Source organism: Musa acuminata, chromosome BXJ3-7, assembly GCF_036884655.1.
Source record: "Musa acuminata AAA Group cultivar baxijiao chromosome BXJ3-7, Cavendish_Baxijiao_AAA, whole genome shotgun sequence".
NCBI classification, from domain to species: domain Eukaryota; kingdom Viridiplantae; phylum Streptophyta; class Magnoliopsida; order Zingiberales; family Musaceae; genus Musa; species Musa acuminata.
In genome coordinates this window covers 9,962,501-9,985,141 of record NC_088355.1, presented here as the reverse complement: position 1 = coordinate 9,985,141, position 22,641 = coordinate 9,962,501, and the positions used below count along the sequence as shown (strand labels likewise).

General features: G+C 40.7%; 2 protein-coding genes across 4 annotated transcripts in view; both read left to right on the top strand.

Moving 5' to 3' along the window:
* The first annotated feature begins 15,246 nt into the window (after positions 1-15,246).
* On the top strand, positions 15,247-19,339 carry LOC135642666 (auxin-responsive protein IAA1-like). 3 transcript variants are annotated; one of them, XM_065158991.1, is made up of 5 exons: positions 15,247-15,737; positions 15,907-16,091; positions 16,188-16,290; positions 18,581-18,642; positions 19,133-19,339. In XM_065158991.1, exons 1-5 carry the CDS (start codon positions 15,307-15,309, stop codon positions 19,153-19,155), a joined length of 804 nt encoding a protein of 267 aa, XP_065015063.1. In that variant the 5' UTR covers positions 15,247-15,306; the 3' UTR covers positions 19,156-19,339. The 3 variants fall into 3 exon arrangements, with proteins under 3 accessions (XP_065015063.1, XP_065015062.1, XP_065015061.1); XM_065158990.1 differs by having other exon boundaries at positions 19,130-19,339; XM_065158989.1 differs by lacking the exon at positions 19,133-19,339 and adding an exon at positions 18,714-18,882.
* Positions 19,340-21,701: 2,362 nt separating this feature from the next.
* The window catches only part of LOC103991560 (gibberellin 3-beta-dioxygenase 2), a 1,466-nt gene continuing 526 nt past the window's right edge, over positions 21,702-22,641 (top strand). Inside the window, exons 1-2 of the mRNA XM_009411052.3 lie at positions 21,702-22,241; positions 22,322-22,641. The exon at positions 22,322-22,641 is cut by the window's right edge and continues 526 nt beyond it. Of these exons, the coding sequence (XP_009409327.2) occupies positions 21,793-22,241; positions 22,322-22,641 (769 nt within the window). The 5' untranslated portion in view covers positions 21,702-21,792. The remainder of the gene's footprint in view (positions 22,242-22,321) is intronic.

The following is a 22,641-nucleotide window of genomic DNA, read 5'->3' as shown; positions in this document are numbered from 1 at the left end:
GACGTGATCCTTGTATCTCAGTTATTCTCTTGTGATTTTTGCTAGGGTTTAGAGCAAGAGATTGAGATTTGTATATTCATTATTCTCATAGAGATTGAGATTTGCTAGGGTTTAGAGCAAGATGACAACTGATCGAGCACTCCCCATTGGCCTTCAAAATCCTTGCACTACTAGTAGTCGACACTTTGTACATTCTCTTTATCATCTGCTACTATCTCAACAATAATGACTATCTTGTTATCTTTTCCTTTCCTGAAAATAAATAATGACTTTCTCGAGGGAGATGGGCGATTGTCGATTGATCTTACTCATAAAGAAATGTTTAAAGTTATCACTGTATTGAACTTGCTCTCGATCCTCCAAACGAGAAGCCTGTAGAGATTGATGAAAAACTTTAGATTATTAGGTTATCTAATAACCTTAGTATACCATACCAATTCAACCAAAAAGCTCAAGCTATTAGGTTATCTAACTAGAAGAGTCATATATTTATGTGTTGCTTGATCATTTTATGTGTACTCAAAATAGAATTTTAATTGTTATACTTTATTATGATGATAAGCATATGTTATATATTACATACATTTAAAATTTAAATAAATTATTATGTTAGTTATAATTAAAAGCAACTAACGTTAAGTTTCTCGATGAATATTAACAATAAAATATGTGAATATTTGAATTAACATATATCATATTGAAAATTTTAAGGTCAATGGAAAATTATGTGAAATTTTAGAAATACAGAAAATTAATTACCGAGAAAAAGCCTACAACGTGAGGATAGTAAATCGGAAGGAAAGTATTACTTATAAGGATGGTAAATATGAAGGAAATTGTTTCTTCCAAAATAACAGAATATTATTGTATGATCCTTAGTAGTAGTCTAATGGGCTACCCTTGCACTATCTGAAACAGTGAGTGCAGTCAAAAATTAGAGAGAGAGAGAGAGAGAGAGTGTGTGTGTGTGTGTGTGTTTCAGGATTAGAGATCTCCATAGGGGAATTTTTACGGTCCATAATACATTCCTTAATTAACAGAGAACCAGTCTCTAGTATGATTACAGTGAAGCATTCTTGCGGCGCATGCGAGAGATGTTACTTAATAAACATAGTTTCATATAGATAAGTTCAAAATCCTTTTATATCGAACAATATTATCATGATCTCCAGCAATGAATCACATTCGATCCATGTGGAGAGAAGCTATCAGTGTCCAAATTTAATAGCACCAAGAGGAGGAGGCTTTGGACACCTAATGTCGATGTGATGGGTGACTCCCTTCGTATATGAATTGTTTGGCATAAAAGCTCGTATCTATATACCCTTGAAGTTGCACCTTTTGAGTTAGAAAGTTTATTCATTCCTAACTCTCCAATAGCCTCCCATAATATATTATTATTGGCAAGCAATGCCCTAAGAACCCCATAAGAATAATCCTTGCTCCTCTTTGATCCAATAGCAATTTGAGACCTCGAGTGATATTGAACTTTTCACAAACAAATGTGATTATTGACATAGTTGATGAAAAAGAAAATTATTAAAGGTGTTAATCAACTTGACTAGTAAAGATCTTAATAGTTTATCATAAGATTCTAAATTTAAATTTATTCTCTAAACTAATATATATTTTTCTTTTGGATATTTTAGGCTAATCCAATTGTGTCGAGTCCACATAGATGGGCTTAGATCGATTTGGAAGCCTAAATCTGATTTATTAAAAAAATGAAAAGAAAAAACTATTAGAGTTGTGCACAGCGTGAGAGGCGTGTGAACAAAACGGTAAAAAGACCGCCGGCGCAGGAAAAGATGAGAGAGAAAATTAGGGTTTTAAGATTTTTACTAGATGATCAAATGGTTAAACTTCATCAATTTTGATTCAAATTTTATACAAATAATTCTTTTAACAAGCTTTATAATCCTAACGATGTCGATCTATAATTTATCCTCTTTGAAGTACTTTTCTGATATACTTATTTCGTGAGATCTAAATATTTTCTTTGATAAAATTCATCACGATGCTATGTTATTATTAAACTAAGATATGTGTTTTTGATGTTATTACGATCCTCTAGTTATTCTAGAGAAAATTTATTATAAATCTATTATCATTTTTGGTGATAGTAAATGTTAAAGTGGATTACAATGTTATGATTTTTTTTTTTTTTTTTTTTCTGTTTTTCATATAAAAATTTATTGTTCTACCGTTTATGTTATTCTTGTTAATATTTACTATTGATAACAAGTTAGTATTTTGATAGAAAACTTATTTTGATACATAAAAAGGAAAAAAAATTATTTCGTTGTAATAATTTCTCTCGATTATGTTTTAGTTAAATAGCATACTTAAAAGGGATTTACCTCGTAGACTTTCCAGGTTCCTCGTCAAAATACTAACTTGATATCCAAATGAAAATATCAACCAGCACAGTGTAAACAATAAAGCAAAAAATCAATTATGACCAAATCTTTTAACATGGACCCAATGTGCTCAAACTTTCACTATCGATAGTAATGATCCTCTAGAATAACTAGAGGATCACAATAACATCAAGATCATAGATCTTGGTTCAGAATAACATATCTTCATACGTGAATCTCCTCGTAAAAAAATTCTAGATCTCATAAAATAGATATAGTAGGAAAGTACCTTAGATAGGATAAACTATAGATCAACATCGTTAGGATTGTAGAGTTTGCTACAAAAATTCTCCACATAAAATTTGAGCCAAAACTGATAACGTTTGACCACCGATCGATCGTAAGCAGAAAAATTCAGAAACCTAATCTTTTTCTCTCCTTCTCTCTCTTTTCGCCGCCGTTCACGGACTACTATAACAAACTCTTTTTGGGTGAGTTGCTTTTTTGAGATCTCAATTTTATCGCTTATTTCAGAATCTGTATTTCGATTTTATAGAATGTGAAATCAGAATCGAATTGATTTTAGGTTATTTCAATTTAAGAACCGATAGTTTTAGTTCCAATTCTAAGTTAGAATCATCTATTTTCTTTTTTTAAAATACCCTTATTATAATCACTTATTAAACTGTTGAAAGGGATGGATTCATTATTTGTAAGGGTATTTAGGTTTTGTTTTTTTCTTTAGTCGATTCGGAATCGAACCAGAACGAATGCGTCCGATTCCATATTTTAGAAAATAGAACGAATCATTAGAATCCGATTTGAATTTAATTCGAAGCCATCAAATTATTAATATGATTCGGTTTTGACTTGATTCGAACATAACCACGATCGATTCCTCATCCATATTTAATAATAAATATCACGGAACAAAGCTAGCCAGTGTCGCTGTAGGCATTACTTTTACAAAAAGGATAAGCATAAGCAAAATCGTTGTAAGTGTTGGTGAACCTTATGCCGACGGACCGTATGGTTTGATCCAATTGGTGATGCCTAGGATCGTCATGGGGATGAGGTTTTCATATGATCAGGTCGAGCTCGGATTTGGTTGAGATGCGCCTCTTCAGTGAGCCTATTCGCCTTTGTTGCCGTTAGATTTCTACACACTGGTTTAGGTCGAGATGAGAAGGAGAATCCCGACATAGGCCTCTCCAAAGATTTAGTTAGTGGAATTCTTTTCCTAAGGTCTTTCACTTGTCAGATGTTGACAAAGGGCTTTTATCATAGTGCCTGAGGATCGATCGTACGTGACCTTTACGTTGTGGTCGACTCTCCGAACGACGAGTTTGTACCTTCGAATATTCGTCGCTTGGGATATGTGGAACGACGCCATACGACGTCGTTTCGAGCTTCCTGACGCGGTCCTTGTCAGGGCGATGCTAGTTGGTGCAGCCCCAAACGACACAGGAGGAGAACAACCGTCATCCCGGATTCCTGGCAGCACATCCGACGTGGCGTTGTGTTTGCCTCCCAAGGCTCCACACTTGCGCTAGCGTGGTGGGGGGTCATATCCACACGACGGAATCTATAATATGTTTTATCAATATAATTTAGAAAAAAAAAGTTGGAATACAAAAATTATATATCTAATATTAAGTTTGCACAAGGGGGTCTCATATATTAATTATCAACGTGATTCTTTATAACATATGTTATCTTAACAAAACCATATTTTAAGAAAAGACTAATTTTCAATGTTTTCCTGCAACTTTGTCCCGATACGTTTCTTTCCGCATCTTCTAGAACAGCAGGCGGAGAGAGAACAAATGCGTTTGTTCTTCTCTCGCTCGAGCACATTCCTCTCAAGACGCATGCGTTATTCCATCATCACAGGAGGAGGAGTATCAAATCACTACGGCAAGTTTGGAATACTCCACTGGAATTGAGCTAAAATGCTTCGAACGCTTACGTCTCTCCAATGAACTTCTAGAACGAATATGCATCAAAAGCCATGGTTTCTGGCCCTGGCCTGTTCGTGGGTCACCCCATTCCATGTCCATGGACGTCCGGTGGCTTTGGTTATTTCTTGATCTGATGGAAACAATGATCTGACAGTTTCTTATTGGTTTAAGATCATTATTAGTGGAGCTTTGACACACCTCGCTGTGGGTTTTGTGGGATCATATTGAGTTGATTATCTATTTTGTAGCCAATTTTGATTCAAAGGGATAATCTGCTCGGTTTTCAAAATGCTAAATTGAAATCTGATTGTCCGAATCGAATGTAAAATTGGAGTCAACTAAGGTCTTATTTTGCGTTTGTCGCATGATGATGTTAGGGATGGAATGGTTGAATCTAAAAGATAATGAATCCTACAAATTATATCGAGAGCATGCTCAATAAAATATCTCCGATGCATAAGCTAATTGAAGAATTGAAGTGTAGACAATATCGAAAATAGTGAATCAAAAGTACTAATAAAACGAGAGCTCTCTCCTAAGAACATATCTAAGTGAATTTATTTATAACTTTTGGAACATTATATTCGTGGATGTACATTGATGTTGGGATAATTTTGTGTATTTCCCGACTTAGATATAATGTCATAAGATCATAGTATCGATCACGTAATACTAGTATCATAGAAGTACAAAGAGGTGAACATGTGAATTGAGCTAAATTAGATATTAGCTTATGCAATTAGCTAGTCCTAGTCTATATACTTTCAAAAATTATATCAAAATCTCTATGCTTATAAAAGTTAAACATTTAACCATTTTTTGTTTATGCTATCAATTCTACTGGTAAAAATATCGCACATGCTCAATGTTAAATAGAAGTGAGACAAAGTCGGCACATACTCAGTGGTAAACCCTATGATATTTCAGTTAGTAAAATCAATGATGTGAAAAAAATAAAATTAAATATATTACTTTCATATGTATAGAGATTTTAATATAATTTTTTAGATATAAAAAACTAAAATATTAAAATAATTAATTATAAAAAATATATATAATTACCCTAGATGTTAGATAAGACATGCAACTAGCATTATCGAAAGTAAATTAGTTGATCAGTTGACGGCCTTTTTCAAATGAAAACATGGTTATGTCATGGTGGACACATGAGATTAGATGTGATTAAAATTGTACACGTTGAAGTAGTTTATTGCAGGGTCCATCGGTTGGACGCCTTGACCCGCCTGTGCGCACCCTTCACATTATTTTGATTGAGACTTGTAGAATCTCTTCATCAGAACACATTTAGATCACAATTGCACGCCTTCGAAGCTGTTTTCGGGAGATTACACTCTTCCTCATCAAGCATATGCCCACAATCTAATTTACATCAAGTTGATGTCTCGGAAATCTGTACACTAACTAATGAACCGAAGCCTTGTGGAACCCAATTAACAAAACAAAACAAGGGAAGGCCCCAAAACAAGACTTCTGCCAAACACCCATGTCTTCCTGCATCTTCGTCTCTAAGCAGCTTCTCGTGTACGAGCCGTCGAGCTCCTGCCTCGGGGCGCGGCGTCATGAAACAGAAAAGAGCATCGGTGAACCTGTGATCAGTCGTGCCAACAGAGGAGCATGGAGACGCAGCGGCGCAGGATGTAGAACCGGGTCCTCTGTTGCTTCACCATCATGAGGCACCTCCGCCGGAGCCCCGACTCGTTGGACGACAGCCGCCGAGGCTGCATGCCCTCGGAGTAGGAGCAGTAGTAATAGGAGGAAGCAGCCATGGGAAGCAGCAAATGTACAGTGGAATCGTGAGAAGAGTTTGGAGGAGAGGGGTGAGATGGATGAGGAAATTGTGGGAATGCAGAGTCGTTAAATAGGGTAGGAGAGGTGGGCTGATGTGGTCCAAGTGATGGTGACGTTGCAGCACATCAGACCGTGTTTGTCCCTAGTAAATGACCCAATTGCCACCGTCTTGCGTTTTGGGATGGCATCTCGCCCAAGGACCGGACCGGACCAAATTATTGCTTCGTTGGTTAAGAATTGTTACTACGGGCACTAATGAGATACGTTTAGATTATGACGCCCCACATGTAATCCATATTCAAGGCATGATGTTGATGCGATGACGTGCAATCCACCGTGCAATTACTTTCGGCGTGTCTGAAGCCAGAGAAGATGAATGACTCAGATCCAACCTCTGTAATATTTGTTAGGAAGAAGTGAACGGGTGTTGGATGACTCACACGTAATGTTGTTTCCAATTGTATTTTCAGTTGACTTTGTGCACAAAGTTAATTTGTGTGGGCCATTCGTACATTTAATTAGATGTAACGTGCAATTTAATTTGGTAATTTAATTAGTTAATAAACAAACATCATAAGGTGGGGGTATTATGTATGTTATGGGGAAGGGAGAAGCCACAAGGGGGGTAATTTGGTAAGTTGAAGTATGGAGACCAGCATCGGTCAAATGTGGGGTTGGACGTGACAAAATTGAAAGCGAGCGCGCACGGGAAATCGGCTCGCTCGTTTCCTCCGCCACACCGCGTGTCATCCTTATCTCTTCCACCTTCCTCGAGCTTGGCTGCTGCTGCCGACCTTTGCCCGTGGTCTGTGAACAAAGATCCGACGAAGCCACGTAACTTCCAGACCGACGGACGACGCACACGATTGAACTGAACCTCTTCAGCCCCACACAGCATGCGATGGAGACCATTTTGATGGTGGCGTGGCGATGATCGAAGTTGCATGCACATGGTGTGTCTCCGTTGGAAGGGCTGTGAGGGGTCTAACGTGATAACGAAGCGTCGGGCCCTCCATTCTTGGTGCAGACAGATCGGCCCCGCAGCCACCATCAGCTACATCAGTTGCAAGACTTTCCGATCGATACAGCAGCATCAGTAGGGTACGCTGGTTGTGCGTTGATCACACTTTGGGATGATAACAGCGATGGCGTGGAGGAATTTGTCCGGTTCAACAATTTGTTAACGTCGCAGGGGGGACAGAGGACGATTCCAGCAAGAAAGCTGCAATCATTGGGGAATTATATACCGAGCTGTGATTAAGAAAATGGAGTCGTAAGCCTTTTACCATTGGCTGGACATCGAAACAGCCGGCAGGAGTCTAGAAGATCCATTACGACCATCTGATCTCTTTTGTCAACGAAGGGCACGACATATATTAAGCTGGGAAGGGGGAGGCCGCCTTCCGTGTTTTGTCGCAGCGTCGATGGCTTCTTGCGTCCTCGATACATAGTAAATGACTCATGGAGTCACTGATGCGTCAGCACACGTGGTTCATTTATGGTGCTGAACGCCACCAACTGTTGACTTTGAGGCCTCGGCAATTAGTGGCGCCGCGCCCTATGCACGCCTTTGGCTGGGATGAATGGACGAGGAAGCAATGCTTGTTAATGCAACTGATATAACGAAGTATGGTTGACCGATGACTTACCACTTTAATTTGCCGGTAGACCCTGATGTGCAGGTGAGCTTCAAGACCGTGAGCTTCAATTAGTCTTATTGGTGACGGAGACCTCTGAAACAATTTCCAAATGATGATGTAGAATGTGTCTTATATTTCCTCTCATCTTATCCATCAGTACTATAGCACTTTACGGCTCATGAGAGTTTGGGAGCCTGCCACACCCACCGAGAATAGGGTGATACTATTTTCTCGGAAAATGACATTTTGGATGGTTTCATCAAAGTAAACCTTCTAGTGTTGATTTATGAAAAGGATAACCATATTTCAATTGTTTAGACACATACATGAATGTAGAAAAGTATTTGAACAGATTTGTCACGGCGCCACATCAAAGACAACAGTCGAGACTAACTCTGCAGTTACTAGCCTAAACCGACGAGTGCGCTGTAGTCAGATATAGAAGCCCAATTTGGCCTACAACATATATACATATTATTTTTGAATGGAAGGGATATATATTACCTAAGTTAGATACATCTGATATGACGTTTAATCATAAAGAATATTATTTGAGATGAAAATATTGAGCTCTCGATATGTTATTTATACGAAGATTAAGGTTGAAAAAAATTATCTTGCCACCAAAGATAGTCTTTTCAACACCTCGAGTTAAGAATTTTGATGAGAAAATTCTTTATAAATCGGACTCAACCTAATCAGTGTGGTCGAGTCCAGAGCAGAAGCACACTTAAAGGCATTGAGATATATAAAAACAGTGGCGAAGCTTTAAAACCGAGGTATTCACCATTAAGGAGATTGACGGGAGGATCTGGTGCTTCGAAAAGCTGAAGTTAACGACTCAATTTGATCCCGAGATAAACTAATGCCAAATTGGGAAAGACACTATCAAGTCATCAAGGTCGTCCGAGACAGAACGTATCAGTTTGAAACAAAAGAAGGGATGGTACTATCAATAATATATCACATTTCAAATTTAAAAAGTTAAGCTTTGATCTACTGTATCTATGGTGTTAATTATAAAAAATATATGTTTAAGGTGTAAGTATTAGAAGTGGAAGAAAGTAAGTTTCATTATTTAAAAAAAAACTATACTAACTCAACTGGGATATAGTACCTGATTCGCAAATAGTCCAAGAGTTATATGGTCATTACTAAGTCTTGATCATATGTATTTTTCATGAACTATAAATTTTGAAGGATCTCCGAATCCACTAGCATTGACTCTCCCAATGAAGAATAGGTTGAAACTTTTCCACTCTTGGGCTATTAAGGATGGAGCTCCGACCTCCTTGGTCATTTGATGGTTATGAGATTAGGAGGAGCTTGTATAAGAAAAAAATGATATCCTAACTTGCAAAAGAAGTTTTTCAAGATCTAAGTGCTGAAAAGTCGATGTGTTTAATAATCAACATGCCTGAAGGCCTAGATACCCCGAAACCAATCTTCCTTCAAGAAGAGAACCAATGACTAACTCGTCTTGAAAAGGAGGACTAGGGTTAAGATAAAAAAGCTCTTAAGAGAGATCATGAAAGCTCAAATGAGAGAATGAGCCTCACTCCCATGACTAAATGAGATTTATAAGAACGAGATCAACCTCTCACCTCCCATACTAAAAATAAGTACACTTTGGTTCAGATATGAAGAGACACTAATTAATGAAGGGATATCTTGAAAGACACAAGGATGCTCAATGTATGGAGATTGTCTTAAAAAGTATAAAGAAACTCATTATGGTGGAAAATACAAGTCAAAATATGCTTGAGGGGATAAGTTGGGAAACCCAACCTATGTGAGAAGAAATCCACCATGGTGGGATGTACAAGAAAAAATATGCATAAGATGCATGACTCAAAAAAACTTAATCCATCTAAAAAAACATTAATCACAGTGAGAGGCACAAGGCAAGACGTGCTCAAGGCATATGAGTAAAAAAAAACCTAACTCATATAAGAAAAAAATTATCACGATGGAATACATAAGATAAAATATGCCCAAGATGCATGAGTTATAAAAGCCCGATCCATGTAAGAAGAAATCTACCATGATGGGAGGCACAAGGTAAAATATGCTTGAGGCACGTGAATGAAAAAAACATGACTCTTATGAGAAAAACTTCTATGACAAGACATGCAAAGGAAGGTATGTTGGTTGATAAAATATATCCCACTTGAAAAGAACCCTTAAAGGCATAGGTTAGGCCACCTAGACCCCCTCAGAAATACGTCGAAGGTATATACGTCAGAAAAATCTAACCCACCTAAAGTAAGACTTATCGGGAATATGAAAGTTAGGAAAACTCGACTACTCTTACTATTAAGGTGTAGTGGTAGGAAAATCTAACCTCCCATGTTGTTGAGGTGCGGGAGTCGAGAAGCTTGACCCCCTTATTGTTGAGGCATGGAGGTCAAGCGTCTCAACCCTCTCATTGCCAAGGTACGAAGGTCAAGAAACATGATCATCCATTATTGTCGAGGTGTGAAGGTTGAGCACCCTAACCCTCCTCATTGTCAAGCAGAGATTGGGAAACTCGATTCCCTTGGCCATCGAGGTGCGGAGGTTGAAAAACCCAACCTCCCTTTGCTGTCCAAGGTATGAAGGTTAGGAAATCCAATCCCTCTCGTTATCGAGGTGATAAGGTTAGGAATTGTATTGTGCCTTAGCCTACCATAGCCATGTCAAGGTCAAGGCTTAGGTCCTTCCCATAGCCCACCTCGATTCCTCCAATAATTGGACTTCATGATGAGTGAAAGAGGAGCCCATCTCAATTCCTCTTGCAGCTCGCCTTGACACAAGTAAAGGAGTAGGCCGATAATGGAGATGAATTTGTAGCATCCCCACCATAGATATACGTAGGTTCTTGGGTGATACTATAATAGACTCATCTTTCAACATGGGTCCCTCGATGACCAGTAGAGGAGGATGCTTCGATTTCTCCCATAGCTTGCCTCGACGATAAGCAAAAGAGGAGCCACCTTGACTCCTCTCATAGCTTGCCTCAACGAATAGCGAAAGAGGGGTAGGCCAGTGACATCGACATCTTGTAGTATCCCCATTGTAGATTGTAGTAGGTCCATGGGTGGTCCCACAATAGAGTCACCATGACTTAGGGATTCCCATCTTCTTATGGCCTTGTTCGATGTGAGCCATCCCCCATCACCTAATCTAGGTACTTCGGTGGTGGTGATGGGTTGAGCAGTAAAGTGTGGTGGCGTCGACAATAGCACTTTGACCACTTCTTGCCCATGATGGTGATGGCCTAAATCACATCGAATGGGTCCTTCATGGCTATGTCCATGCCACTCTCTTGCCACCACCTATTTTATGTTAACGTCCTCTCTCTCTCTCTAGTTGAGACAAGATCCCCTATTAGATCAAGATGGTTCAACCCTAATCTCTGTCAATGAACAAAAAAGAAAGAGCGAGCGTGAAAATCTGGTGATGGACGATTAAGTCGACACTATACCCAATTATAGTGAACGATGTGTTGATGCCTTTCCATTGAGTTCTGTTGAACAACTTTATGTCATGGCCAATGGGTCAATACAGCTTAGTCCGATCTCGAGTGTGCAGAGTTGCCTATGTTACTGTTCGAACGGGGGTGGTCGGTTTCAGGTCAAGTCCAAGCTTTATCTCCAGAATCGATTCAAGTTAGAGCAAGGAGTTGCTCTTCCTCCCTTGTCGAGTTGCTACTCCTTCCTCGCCAACTTTCTACACACAGGCTAAAGTCAAGAGGGAGATTTTCAACTCAGATGCCTCTAAACCTTAAGTGAGTGTTGAGTGGTATTAGGAGGAGTCTGAGTGTTCGAAGTTCAACCCCTAACGCTAGTTAGGAGATTGGCTTTTATACCTGTGAATGAAGGTCAATCATATATGGTCTGTTAATGGCCATCAGTTCTTCAAGCGACTAGCTCGTACCTTTTGTGCGGACATTGACCAACCTGCACGAATCCGCATCGTGTGATACCGTTTTGAGCTTTCCAAAGAGACTTTGTATTATGCAACGTCATCTTGTATGACTTCGTATAGCACAGGAGCAAGCGATCATTCCATCCAAGTCTGAGGTATTGCATCGATGCTATGCACTACGTTATCACTAAGGCTCCATGTTGTTACCGACATGATTACTGATTATTATCATAGGGGTGGTACCAAAATATTTCCCATCAAATTTTATGACCAGACAAGAGCTGAGCGAAAGAATGCACCTTAAATGTAACTATTAAGGAGACAATGGATGATATGATTATGAGGATGGATGAGTGCGATAGAGGTACAAGCGATGTGAACATGTAAATGATGGTAAAGATGACTATGGGTGTATATGAAAAAGTACATTTAGATCCTCACTAGTGAGAAAGTGAGGACACCATATTTGAGACTAGAAGTTGAGTCTAGTAAACTTAAAGACCCCATCGCCAAGAACCTACAAATCAACTACTTTACTACTATATTATCAGGCATTGACTTGCTTCATACCAATGAGGTTATGAATCAAAGATCCACAATGGAGGCAATGCTTCAAAAGATGAGCAATAGTAGCAATTGTTAACACTGTAGATCAAACATCCAATGTGGGAGCCTCAGCTTCTTAGCAAGTTAGTCTCTCCTACAACAAAGTGGGTGCTTTGGCAACCCATTCTTAGATCTGCTAAGGTCCAACCTTCATCGTCCAAAGTGGATGAACCGCCCTCTGTCCACCAAGCTTTCCATGGATGGAGTGTTAGAGCTACTTTGGTTAACAACTTATCCGTCCTCCTCTGCCATGGCTCCTCTTATAGCCTACCTCAATGGGTGGAAGAAGAGTCCACCATGTCTCTTTCCACATCGTGCGTCCAAGGTGGGTAATAGATAAGCATGCATTGGCTCCTTCAAGAAGTCAGTCCAGAGCAAGCTTCCTTTGCCCAAAGTTGATCTCTCGATAGATTGAGTAGACTAACTATATCCTCTATTACCCAAAATAAGTATCTCAATTGCTTCTCCCCTCCACCTCTACATGGTGCATTTAGAGGGGACAAGTGATAAGACCTCTTCAGAAGAGCTCCCGAAGTGTACATTTAGAGGGGACAAATGATAAGAAGAATATCATTGATTAATCATTATTCAACATGTGATCTCCGTGTGATATACATGCTAGAAGGAGATAGAAACTATCCCCTATCAGTTTGCTCATGTGAACAAGGGTCTAAGGCATACAGTTGCAATTTATATATGCACCTATTGCCCGTATAGAGAAAAGACCAAGTAGAGATTGTTAAAGATAATTGAGCGTTGTCTCCATAAAATTTTTTTCATAAAATAAATTTTTCCTTTATGACTATATATAAAGGCTCATTTTTAGTGCAATCGTAGACTCATTTTTAGTGCAATCGTAGACCAATTTAGATATACATCCCTTTATGACTTTTCATTACTCATCACTACGTATTCATATGACATCAAGTCCTCCTAGTATCAAAAATATTATGGGAAGATGTTATTGGCCTCCTAATAAGCTGGATGTAGTTTAGACTCATGTGCATAGTATTATTTGAGGTACATCTGATTTGAAAATATTAAGCTCCTAATGTGTCACATGTATAAAAACTAAGATCAAGAGATGTTTTCTGGCTCGACCTCTTTGATGCCCAAGTTAGTAACACGAAACAAGTGAGTATGATGATGAGTAATAAAAAGTGATATCTTACAATTGCACTAAAAATAAACTTTTATACTTGATCATAAATGAATATAATATTTTATAAAATATTCTATTGGGAGGAAGTCTTCAACCGCTTCTAACAATCTCTACTTACTCTTTTCTCCACACGAGCAATATAGGTGGAGATAACTTACAATTGAACTCTTATTTATGCGGATTCACTAGTGGGAGACAAGTGAAAATGCCACACGAAAATCTTATATATATATATATATATATATATATATATATATATATATAATATGATTGATGTTATTCTCTTTATTTAAACAAACCCACCCAAGTTCTCCATCACTAGATTTCATAATGCTCTTCGCTCATGAGTGAAACTTCAAAGTCACCATAAGTAACTTTCTCATCGTAAATAGTACAGGATCTACCTTCAATTCAATCTTGGTTGAAATAGAAGACAAAAGGAAACAGTTCTTTTATACATTATGAAATCATACATTTTTAGCTTTCCATCGGGAGAATGAGATGCAAAATACATTATACATTTTAAGACAGTTTTCTCGAGGAAAAGCAATTGCAAGGCAATGGAAGAGGGATTCCGTGACCTACAACTACAGCATGAATTCAATCTGTATAATTCTCCAGTCCATCCCACCATTCCTCGCTTCCATGCATGAATTCAATCCGTACGAGTTTGCCATGTACAAACGGAAAGAGTCATTAAACTTTGGGCATTCCTCCACAACAATAATTTGCAACGTCGCGAAGGAACGTCATTGTAATCACTTCAAGTAGGAACTTGGAAGGGCAAAGCAAGACTCCCATTGAATGCCTCTCATTAAAAATCCTCCGTGGTGAAGCTTAACCAATGTAGTGAGTTCCTTTTCAATCTTCTCGATCAGAACTTTGAAATGAGGAAATCATTTGCTGCAAATAATGATCGGTGCCTTGTGCTTATTGTAAGAATACACTTGAGCTTTATATCACACACATCATTAACGATCTGAAAAATATTTTTTTTTTTAAATATAAAAAAAATATTTTTATGATTCAAATCTTAATCTTTCATGTTACAAAGAAATAATCTCACCCTTGTACTAATATCGACTCTTAAAAGAATATACTTATTTTAGAGGGGCAATTTTATCATTATCATTGTAATAAGGTCTACTCTCAATTCCGGTTCATCAGAATAGTACGTCTTTTGGCAAAGAGTATCATATCAGACATACCCATTGATTTCGTGTTAGAATGATAAAGCTGGCAATTCCCTTCATTTTATGGTAAGAGAACCAAAACACGCTGTCGCCTCACTTGTGCTGTTTAATTTAGAGGGGAGATTAGCATTTTAATCTCTCCTTTATTGCTATTAATAGAACAATCATTCTTCTCGTTGAATGGTTTTCACGGCTCCTAATAAACGCCACCACTGCCCTCTCTCTCTCTCTCTCTCTCTCTCTCTCTCTCTCTCTCTCTCTCTCTCTCTCGCCGTGCCCCCCTCCACGCGTAAAATAGGCGAGGAGGAGACACCCTTATAAAACAAGTGTGTGTGTGGGTTGCCCTGGTATGGAGGAGGCAGTCCAACACCGTCTTATGTTTGTGTCTCCGCCTCCTTACGCAACGACGACAACGCTACCGCCATCAATTGCCCCACCCTGCCTCCACCCAACCTCCCTCGCCTCCATCCTCACCGTCGGTCTCTCCCATCGAACGGTTCCATTCACGTATGCCCTTCCCACTTACAGGACCCCACGACCCGACAGGTGGAGCCCCGCACTCTTCGACGCCAGCTATTAAAACGTGACAGGCAAGACAGTTGGGCGTTTGGAGGAGAGTTGTGGCGAGGAGAAGACCCTCGGAAGCCTAGGCAGAGAAAGGGAGGGATGGAGGAAAAAAGAGAGATGGAGGGGGATGAGGGGAACTCCGCGAAGTCGCAGGTCGCCGGCATCGGCTACGAGGAGACGAAGCTCAAGCTCGCGCCGCCGTGCAGTTCTGCTTCCAGGGCTGGAACGGAGCACCACGATAGGAAGCGTCGCCGCGATCTTTCCGTTGAGTCTCCGGAAGACCCTCAGAATCCTAGGCAGAGAAACGGAGGGACGGAGGGAGTGAGAGAGATCGAGGGGGATGAGGAGAGCTCTGCGGAGTCGCAGGTCTCTGGCAGCCGCTACGAGGAGACGGAGCTCAAGCTCGCGCCGCCGTGCAGTGCTGCTTCCCGGGCTGGAACGGAGCACCACGACAGAAAGCGCCGCCGCGATCTTTCCGTTGAGTCTCTGGGCTCCCAGGCTTCTCGGCACGGGAAACCCCCGGCCGCCAAGTAAGTGATAGCCCGTTCGCACCCATCGGTCTCGGTTCACGTTGCAGTGGTTTCTTTTCCTACTCTCGATTTTGATTCGATTGTGATCAAGAAAAAGAATTTGTCAACTAAAATAGGCGATCGGGTAAGAATGATATGTTTATTGTGATTAATGGCGATAATTTGATAGGGCCCCGGTGGTGGGATGGCCGCCAGTGAGGTCGTACTGGAAGAATACGCTGAGGAGCCGCACGTTCGTGAAGGTGGCGGTGGACGGGACACCCTACCTCCGCAAGGTCGATCTGGAGACCTACGGAGGGTACCGAGAGCTTTTGACCGCCGTTCAGGCGATGTTCTCCTCCTGCTTCACCATCGGTGAAGTTCTCATTCCTTTTCTGTCCAACTTTTTGGGACCCTAATGTTAGTAGCTTGGATAAAGTCTTCTTGAGTTTAACTGGATAATTTAAGCAGACAACGGCAATAGGTTGGTAGATCTAGTGAAGGGGACGGAGTATCTTCCTACTTATGAAGACAAAGACGGTGACTGGATGCTGATCGGAGATGTTCCCTGGAAGTAAGTTTTCTATGTACTCTTGAAAAATGAATGACTGCCTAGTCCTGCCTATGCATTTATATGCCAATTCAACATTTTTCTTGTTGGAAGGATTGAGTTGATCAGTTGGAGCACTCTAGGATTGCTTATACGAATTGATAAATGAGGGCAACGTTTATGTACTAACATTAATAAAGTCCAAGAACAATTCACATGTCGGTTTGGCTTGTACACAGATAATCTCTTAATCACTTAATGATGGATGTCTTTGGATCAGAAAAAAAAAATCTATAGAAAGAATTGTTCTTATTGAAAAAATGGTAGTGACATTCAGAGCCAAGTAGCTTACATGAAGTCCAAAAGAGAGTGGAAGAACAATAATAGGAAATATCATTTCTTTTGTTTTCGATGCGTTCTTAATCTGTCTTTGTTTTAATGAATTATGTCTTTTGATTTTACTATATTTCTGTTTGGTTCTAGCGATATAAGAAGAAAGCTGACAATTAAAAGACCTCAAGGGTTAGCGGTTCTCACTTCATTATTGATACAACAATCTATCGTTCTCTTGTGGGTGTAGGTAGCTCCATATAGCTAATTTTATGTTAATTATAGTATGATACTAAGTTGGATTATACAAGTTGTTTACTTCTTGATTTGCCACTTGAGAGATTGGTGGTGTGATTAAGGTTAACATGCCCAGTATTCCAAAAATTGATATCAGTGCTAAGACTTGGGTAAGAAGGGCAATGACATTTAATTATCAACCAGCAACCACATCAAGATGCATAGGATCAATGGTGAGCACAATATGGGCATTTGGCAGGAGAGGATGAAAATTGTACCATAGGCCTTCATAAGGCATTACTCATAAAGCCAAGAAGTTAATAAACAAGAGTTTTGGAGATTGGCAAGAGATTGATCTCCATGCGCTTGGTACAGTTTAGTCATGTTTGGACCATGTGATATTTATCTATGGATGAGGAGACTATTTTCCTTATGTGGTTCATTTCAAAAAGACTGCATGACAAAGCCCCAAAAGTCAAAGGAGAAGTCTGAAGATATATTGAATCTTAAGCATATTATTGATGATATTGATGTCTATGTGGAAGACATAAGGCTTTTATGTACCTTTCAAATCTTCATGTTTGCATGTATAATCTCTAGAATAAAAGTATTTTGTGTACATATCCATCATAAGATCATGTGTGCATGCTTCAAAACAGAGGGAATTTACATACCCCAAGAATTTTGATATTTGCCTCTAGTTGACACCTCAGCAATCCCTGAGAGATAATCATGGACAACTCAGCGATGTTTGACTGGCTTAGAAAGATATCAGGTTCTGTCAGTGGAAAGCAATTAGGGAACACAAATCGATGGGTCCTTTTGGTTGGAATTGTGTATGGAAGGGAATATAGATGCAAAGATGTTTTTGTTTTATAACAAGTTTGGTTAAATAAACTATACATAATGTAGGTTAAATCTAGCTTTGGTTCCAGAATTGGCATCAAAGGTATTGACAAAAAATTTGGACTGTTGTGTAGGTTATATGTGTATGATCTTTTGAAGGCATACATCAAATATCCATTTTTCAAGGGGTATATATGAAAAAAAAAAAAAAAACATGGTTTTAAATTTACTTGAATTCCATCCAACCAAATTGACTTATACTCGGCCATCATCCAAACTTGAATTATAAGAACAAGAATGATGAATCTTATTTTCTTATAAAGGGCATTACAAACAATGGGTGTGAGTGCTTAGTCAAGTAAAGAATCATGAATCTTCGTAAGAAGTCTTATACTTTCAGTGGTCTTGCTCCTCATTGGACATAGCCAATTTTGTTGAACCTATGGTACTCTTCTTTATCAATTATTTTACAAACAGAGATCGGTGGATAGGATGCATACCCCTAGGATAGCCGACAATTCTCATTGACAATATTGTTGCAGATATGTTTGTGGGTTCTTATAGAAGTTTATTGCTTGACCTGTGAAATTGGACTTGTGGAAATTGTTGACCACTGACGCTAAACGTCGAACTTTGTTTCTCTATAACATGGTGCCTTGATGAAATACTGAAAAGTGAAAACTTCCAGTGTTGAATTTCATTGCACATTGATGTCGGTTATTTCACCTATACTTATATTTATTGGTAATCCTGCACCGAACATTACATTAAGGAAAGTTTTGTATTAGGATAATACAAATGTGTTGCTTAAGCAGCTTTTTATATAGCTAAAAAGAAAGCAGTGACTCTTGTATTATTGCATTTGTCAGCATAATCAGAGCAATATGTTTTTCGTTTGCAGAATGTTTGTATCATCCTGCAAGCGTCTGCGTTTGATGAAGAGCTCGGAAGCCGTTAATCTGGGTATTACTTTCTCCTTGCCTTTTTAAATTTTGTTGTTAATAGTCTACAAACTGAATTTGCATGTCAAACAGTGGTGTCGATCTCAAGTTCACTGCAGGCATCTACAAACAGTCCTGGTGACAATGATCTTAATAATTGGTTTCCCTTGTTCCAAGGCGATAAGCCCAAGGACAAACCGTTGTGAAAACTTTTTTACATCTCAATAAAATCGCTTGGCTTTTCTTGCCAAACGACAAAAGACATGCCTGTGCTGGGTCTGATGCTTTGTCACTCCTTTTTCATGAGTCGATCTAATTGGTTCCTTGATCAATCAATCCTAACTAAAAGGTAAGAACATTTTCCTCCAGTTGTCACTGGCTAAACATCCTGAAACAGAATGCTACATTGTCTGATGTTCAACGCAGCCTTCCATTTGTTTGTTTAGCAGTCTTTTCTTCATCTGGAGTGTTGTTACAATACTCTTCTGATTCTGGTCTTTTGCTTGTAGTAGATGCAACCTCAAGCTCATCCTAATGATGTAAGGAAGCATCGAGATTAGAAGAAATAAAAGCTGCTGTATCCCAATCCTGATAATAGCATTGGTTCCGTTGTGTACGGGCAAACTTGTGTTGGCCCCGTTTATGAGATGCACGGTAAAGAGGCAGGGAAGTACATGTACAGCTATACACACCATGCTTCTTCTTCATCATCATCATACAATAATGGAAATTTTATGTTTGGCTGGCTGGCTGGCTGGCTGGCTGGCTATTTTGTTCCGATCACAACAACAAGAAGCCGAAATGCCAACTGTTCGTGGATGGTTGGCTGGCAGACCACTTTTCATAAGTCTGTCGATATATATCTCTTTGATGAAGCTGATGTTTAACTTGTTATTTTACTTCGTTTCCTTGTGTTGTTTAACTTGCATATTTTGTTTTCATAATCTGCACGCTTTCTCTGTGTTCTCGTCTTTTTCGGCTTCTGCAGTTATAGCTTTATCTTTATCCTTTGACCAAATGATGTGATAATTTCCCTGGCGGCTGTGGCTTGAGCTGCCCCTGTAGCATCATTCCTGCACCCTACTAACATGAAAATTATCCTTCAAGCTGTTGAGAATGTTCTCGTGTGGACAGGGTCTCACGAGACATCGCTAGAAGTCTCTAGCTGTCGTCGTGGGACGTTCATGTGCTTGTTTCATTTGTAGCCCCGACTGTGGGTGTCATGGGCCTTTGCATAAGTTGTACAATCATATCGCCGCATATGATTGGATGTCACGGGGACTGTACGCCCAGCGTAGTGAAGGGTCCAGATACAGTCTAATCACGGTCATAAACAAGTCGCCACTTTCCAGAGAGACAACGCATACTACAAAAGAGACGGCCGGGTAATGAGGTCAGTCACCCGACTCCCCCCATCAAATATATGAGATGGAGAGGGGGCGGTCTCCGTCAAGTTTCACTGCTTCCCAAGAGGCGAGACGTGAAGGACAAAGGAAAAGGCCAAGGCCTATTTTGTCCGTCTCCATCGAATGTGGGGTATTGGCGGTGCGTTGAAGGGGATGGAACAGGGACAACAGAACCAGTTATCCAAATGGCTCATATGACATGCATCTTTTTCCCACTTGAAGCCAAGACAGAGGCACATGGTAAAGGCTCGTTATGACCTCCCGCTCTCGCTGTTAGATATGACTCGAGGACAAAAAAGTATATATTCTTTCGATTTTTTTTCCTCCATCCTTCTTTTGTTCCTTCTCTTGTCATTGCTCTCCTTCCGCTTTACCTCGTTGCCCGAGCTCATTACCACGTTCAAAACCTGAAAAGGGTTGGGGGTCCCAAGTAATATTCTCCATCACGTACACCAAGTGTTTGGTTTAACGCCCCCTCTCTCTCTCTCTCTTTGTCCAAACCCTCGTAACTTTCTGCCCCCCAACGATAGATTAGCATGTAGAGACAGCACAACGACACATGTAAGAGAAGTACCAGTAACCTTATTTGGGCATGCAGCTGATGAAGCCTCCTCCCCTCGTGACGCTCGTTGAATTCGGCTGGCCATCTAAAACTCGAATATCTATGGCGACTAAGTCACTGCCAAAACTCGAATATCTGTCCCTAATAATAAGAGTTGCAACTCGAGCTTAGTCTCCACCTGAGTTGTCTAAGAAAGAACCCAAAAACTTTGTTCCATCACTCCGTAATAATGTAATTAGATTTACTTGAGCCGTGGGATCCTAACTCAATCATATCCTACAACATGACAAAGAACATGAGGTGACACGTAGCTTTTCCCTTCACAAGGATACCGTTAATTTCATCCCTTTGTTACATTTCAGGTGGAATAATTCCTTGACCGCAACAGAGCTATGGACAGAGACATCCATGAGTCCAACGTGACCTGGCGACTAATCTATCTCGATGACAGGCCACGACATCCAACTACGAATTTTGACCGATTTGTTCCCATCTTTAACCCAATGGAAGAAGAGTCGTGGTACAAAAAACATGTCACGGCAGCTAGTCTTGTTTTTTCCTTCACTTTATAGTGTCCCGCTCCTATTTTGCTTATCCCTGTCTTCATGATTCATCTCAGTTGTCTTATCGCATGTATTAATATCATCATGGATCAACCACTGGCCGTGTCTCTTCCACTTGGCCCTTCCGACCGCGCTCTGCCTCATCGTTCGCTTGACTAAATCCTGTTTATTTTCTGATGACGTTTTCTAATTATTAGTTACGATAAAAGGTTTTAGTCTCCTGTACGTTTTCTCGGTTGGGGAAAGGGGACGGGTCTGGATTTGTGTGAAGCTTGTGAAATCCTCAATTTGGAGGTTTCTTTGATAAGAATATCCTTCAGTTTTGTTTCCTTCTCGTCTTCCTACCCCCTTATATTCTTTGCTGTTTTGGATCTGTTTCTTTCCGATTTGAAAGCACACTTTGGAGGAAATCTGCAGGTCGTAAAGCTAAATATTTTTCGTCCTCTTCCGGACACTGCCTATGAAATCTTAACTTTCAATGTTAACCTTTAGATTTCATCATTTGAAAACAAGAGAGAGAATTGGCTATGTCGACTTGTTCCTCTCTCTCTCTCTCTCTCTCTCTCTCTCTCTCTCTCTCTCTCCCTATACATATATAGCCGTCCCGTCTCTCTCTACTCTTTCATCTCCAACTCCAAACCATGCCGTCTCTCTCCGACCAACCCCTCATCCACCATCTCCAACAATTTGAGTTCAAGACCCTCACCGAGGTTCCCGACTCCCATGCATGGCCCGTCGTAAACGACCATCCTCACGGCGACGACGCCGTCCCGGTCATCGACCTAGCGTGCCCGGATGCCGCACGTCTCATCGGCCAAGCATGCGAGGAGTGGGGGGCGTTCCAGATCACCGGGCACGGCGTCCCTGTTGATCTCCTGGACCGCCTCGAGGCACAGACTCGCCGCCTGTTCTCTCTCCCCACCGGTCAGAAACTTAAGGCGGCCCGCAGCCCCGGTGGCGTGACGGGATATGGCATCGCTAACATCTCCGCCTTCTTCTCCAAGCTCTTCTGGTCCGAGGGCTTCACCATCGTCGGATCCCCTCACGACGAAGCCCGCAAACTCTGGCCCGACGACTCCGCCGAGTTCTGGTACGTCCATTGACCATGCATGCGTGTTAACTGACGCGACGATTGGCGACCGCTAACAGTCTCGGAGTGGTTCCATGCAGTGGTGCGATCGAGGAATACACAAGTTGGATGAAGCCTCTGGGTTGCAGGTTGATGCTGCTGATGCTAGCCTCGTTGGGCCTCAGCGAGGGCGAGATCGATTGGGCCGTACCATCAAGTGAGACCACCCACGAGGCGCCGGCGCCTGTGATCCAGCTGAACTCGTACCCAGCCTGCCCCGATCCCGACCGGGCGATGGGCCTAGCCGAGCACACCGACTCCAGCCTCTTCACCGTCCTCTACCAGGGCAGCGTACGCGGGCTTCAGCTGCTGCACGGCAACCACCCCACCAGGCGCGCCAGGTGGGTGACGGTGCCGCCCC

Coding starts and splice junctions, on each gene's coding strand:
- LOC135642666 (XM_065158989.1), top strand. CDS start 15,307: ATGGAGGAAAAAAGAGAGATGGAGGGGGATGAGGGGAACTCCGCGAAG. Junction 16,291..18,580: donor ATCGGAGATGTTCCCTGGAA/GTAAGTTTTCTA, acceptor TTTCGTTTGCAG/AATGTTTGTATCATCCTGCA. Junction 18,643..18,713: donor CTCGGAAGCCGTTAATCTGG/GTATTACTTTCT, acceptor CATGTCAAACAG/TGGTGTCGATCTCAAGTTCA.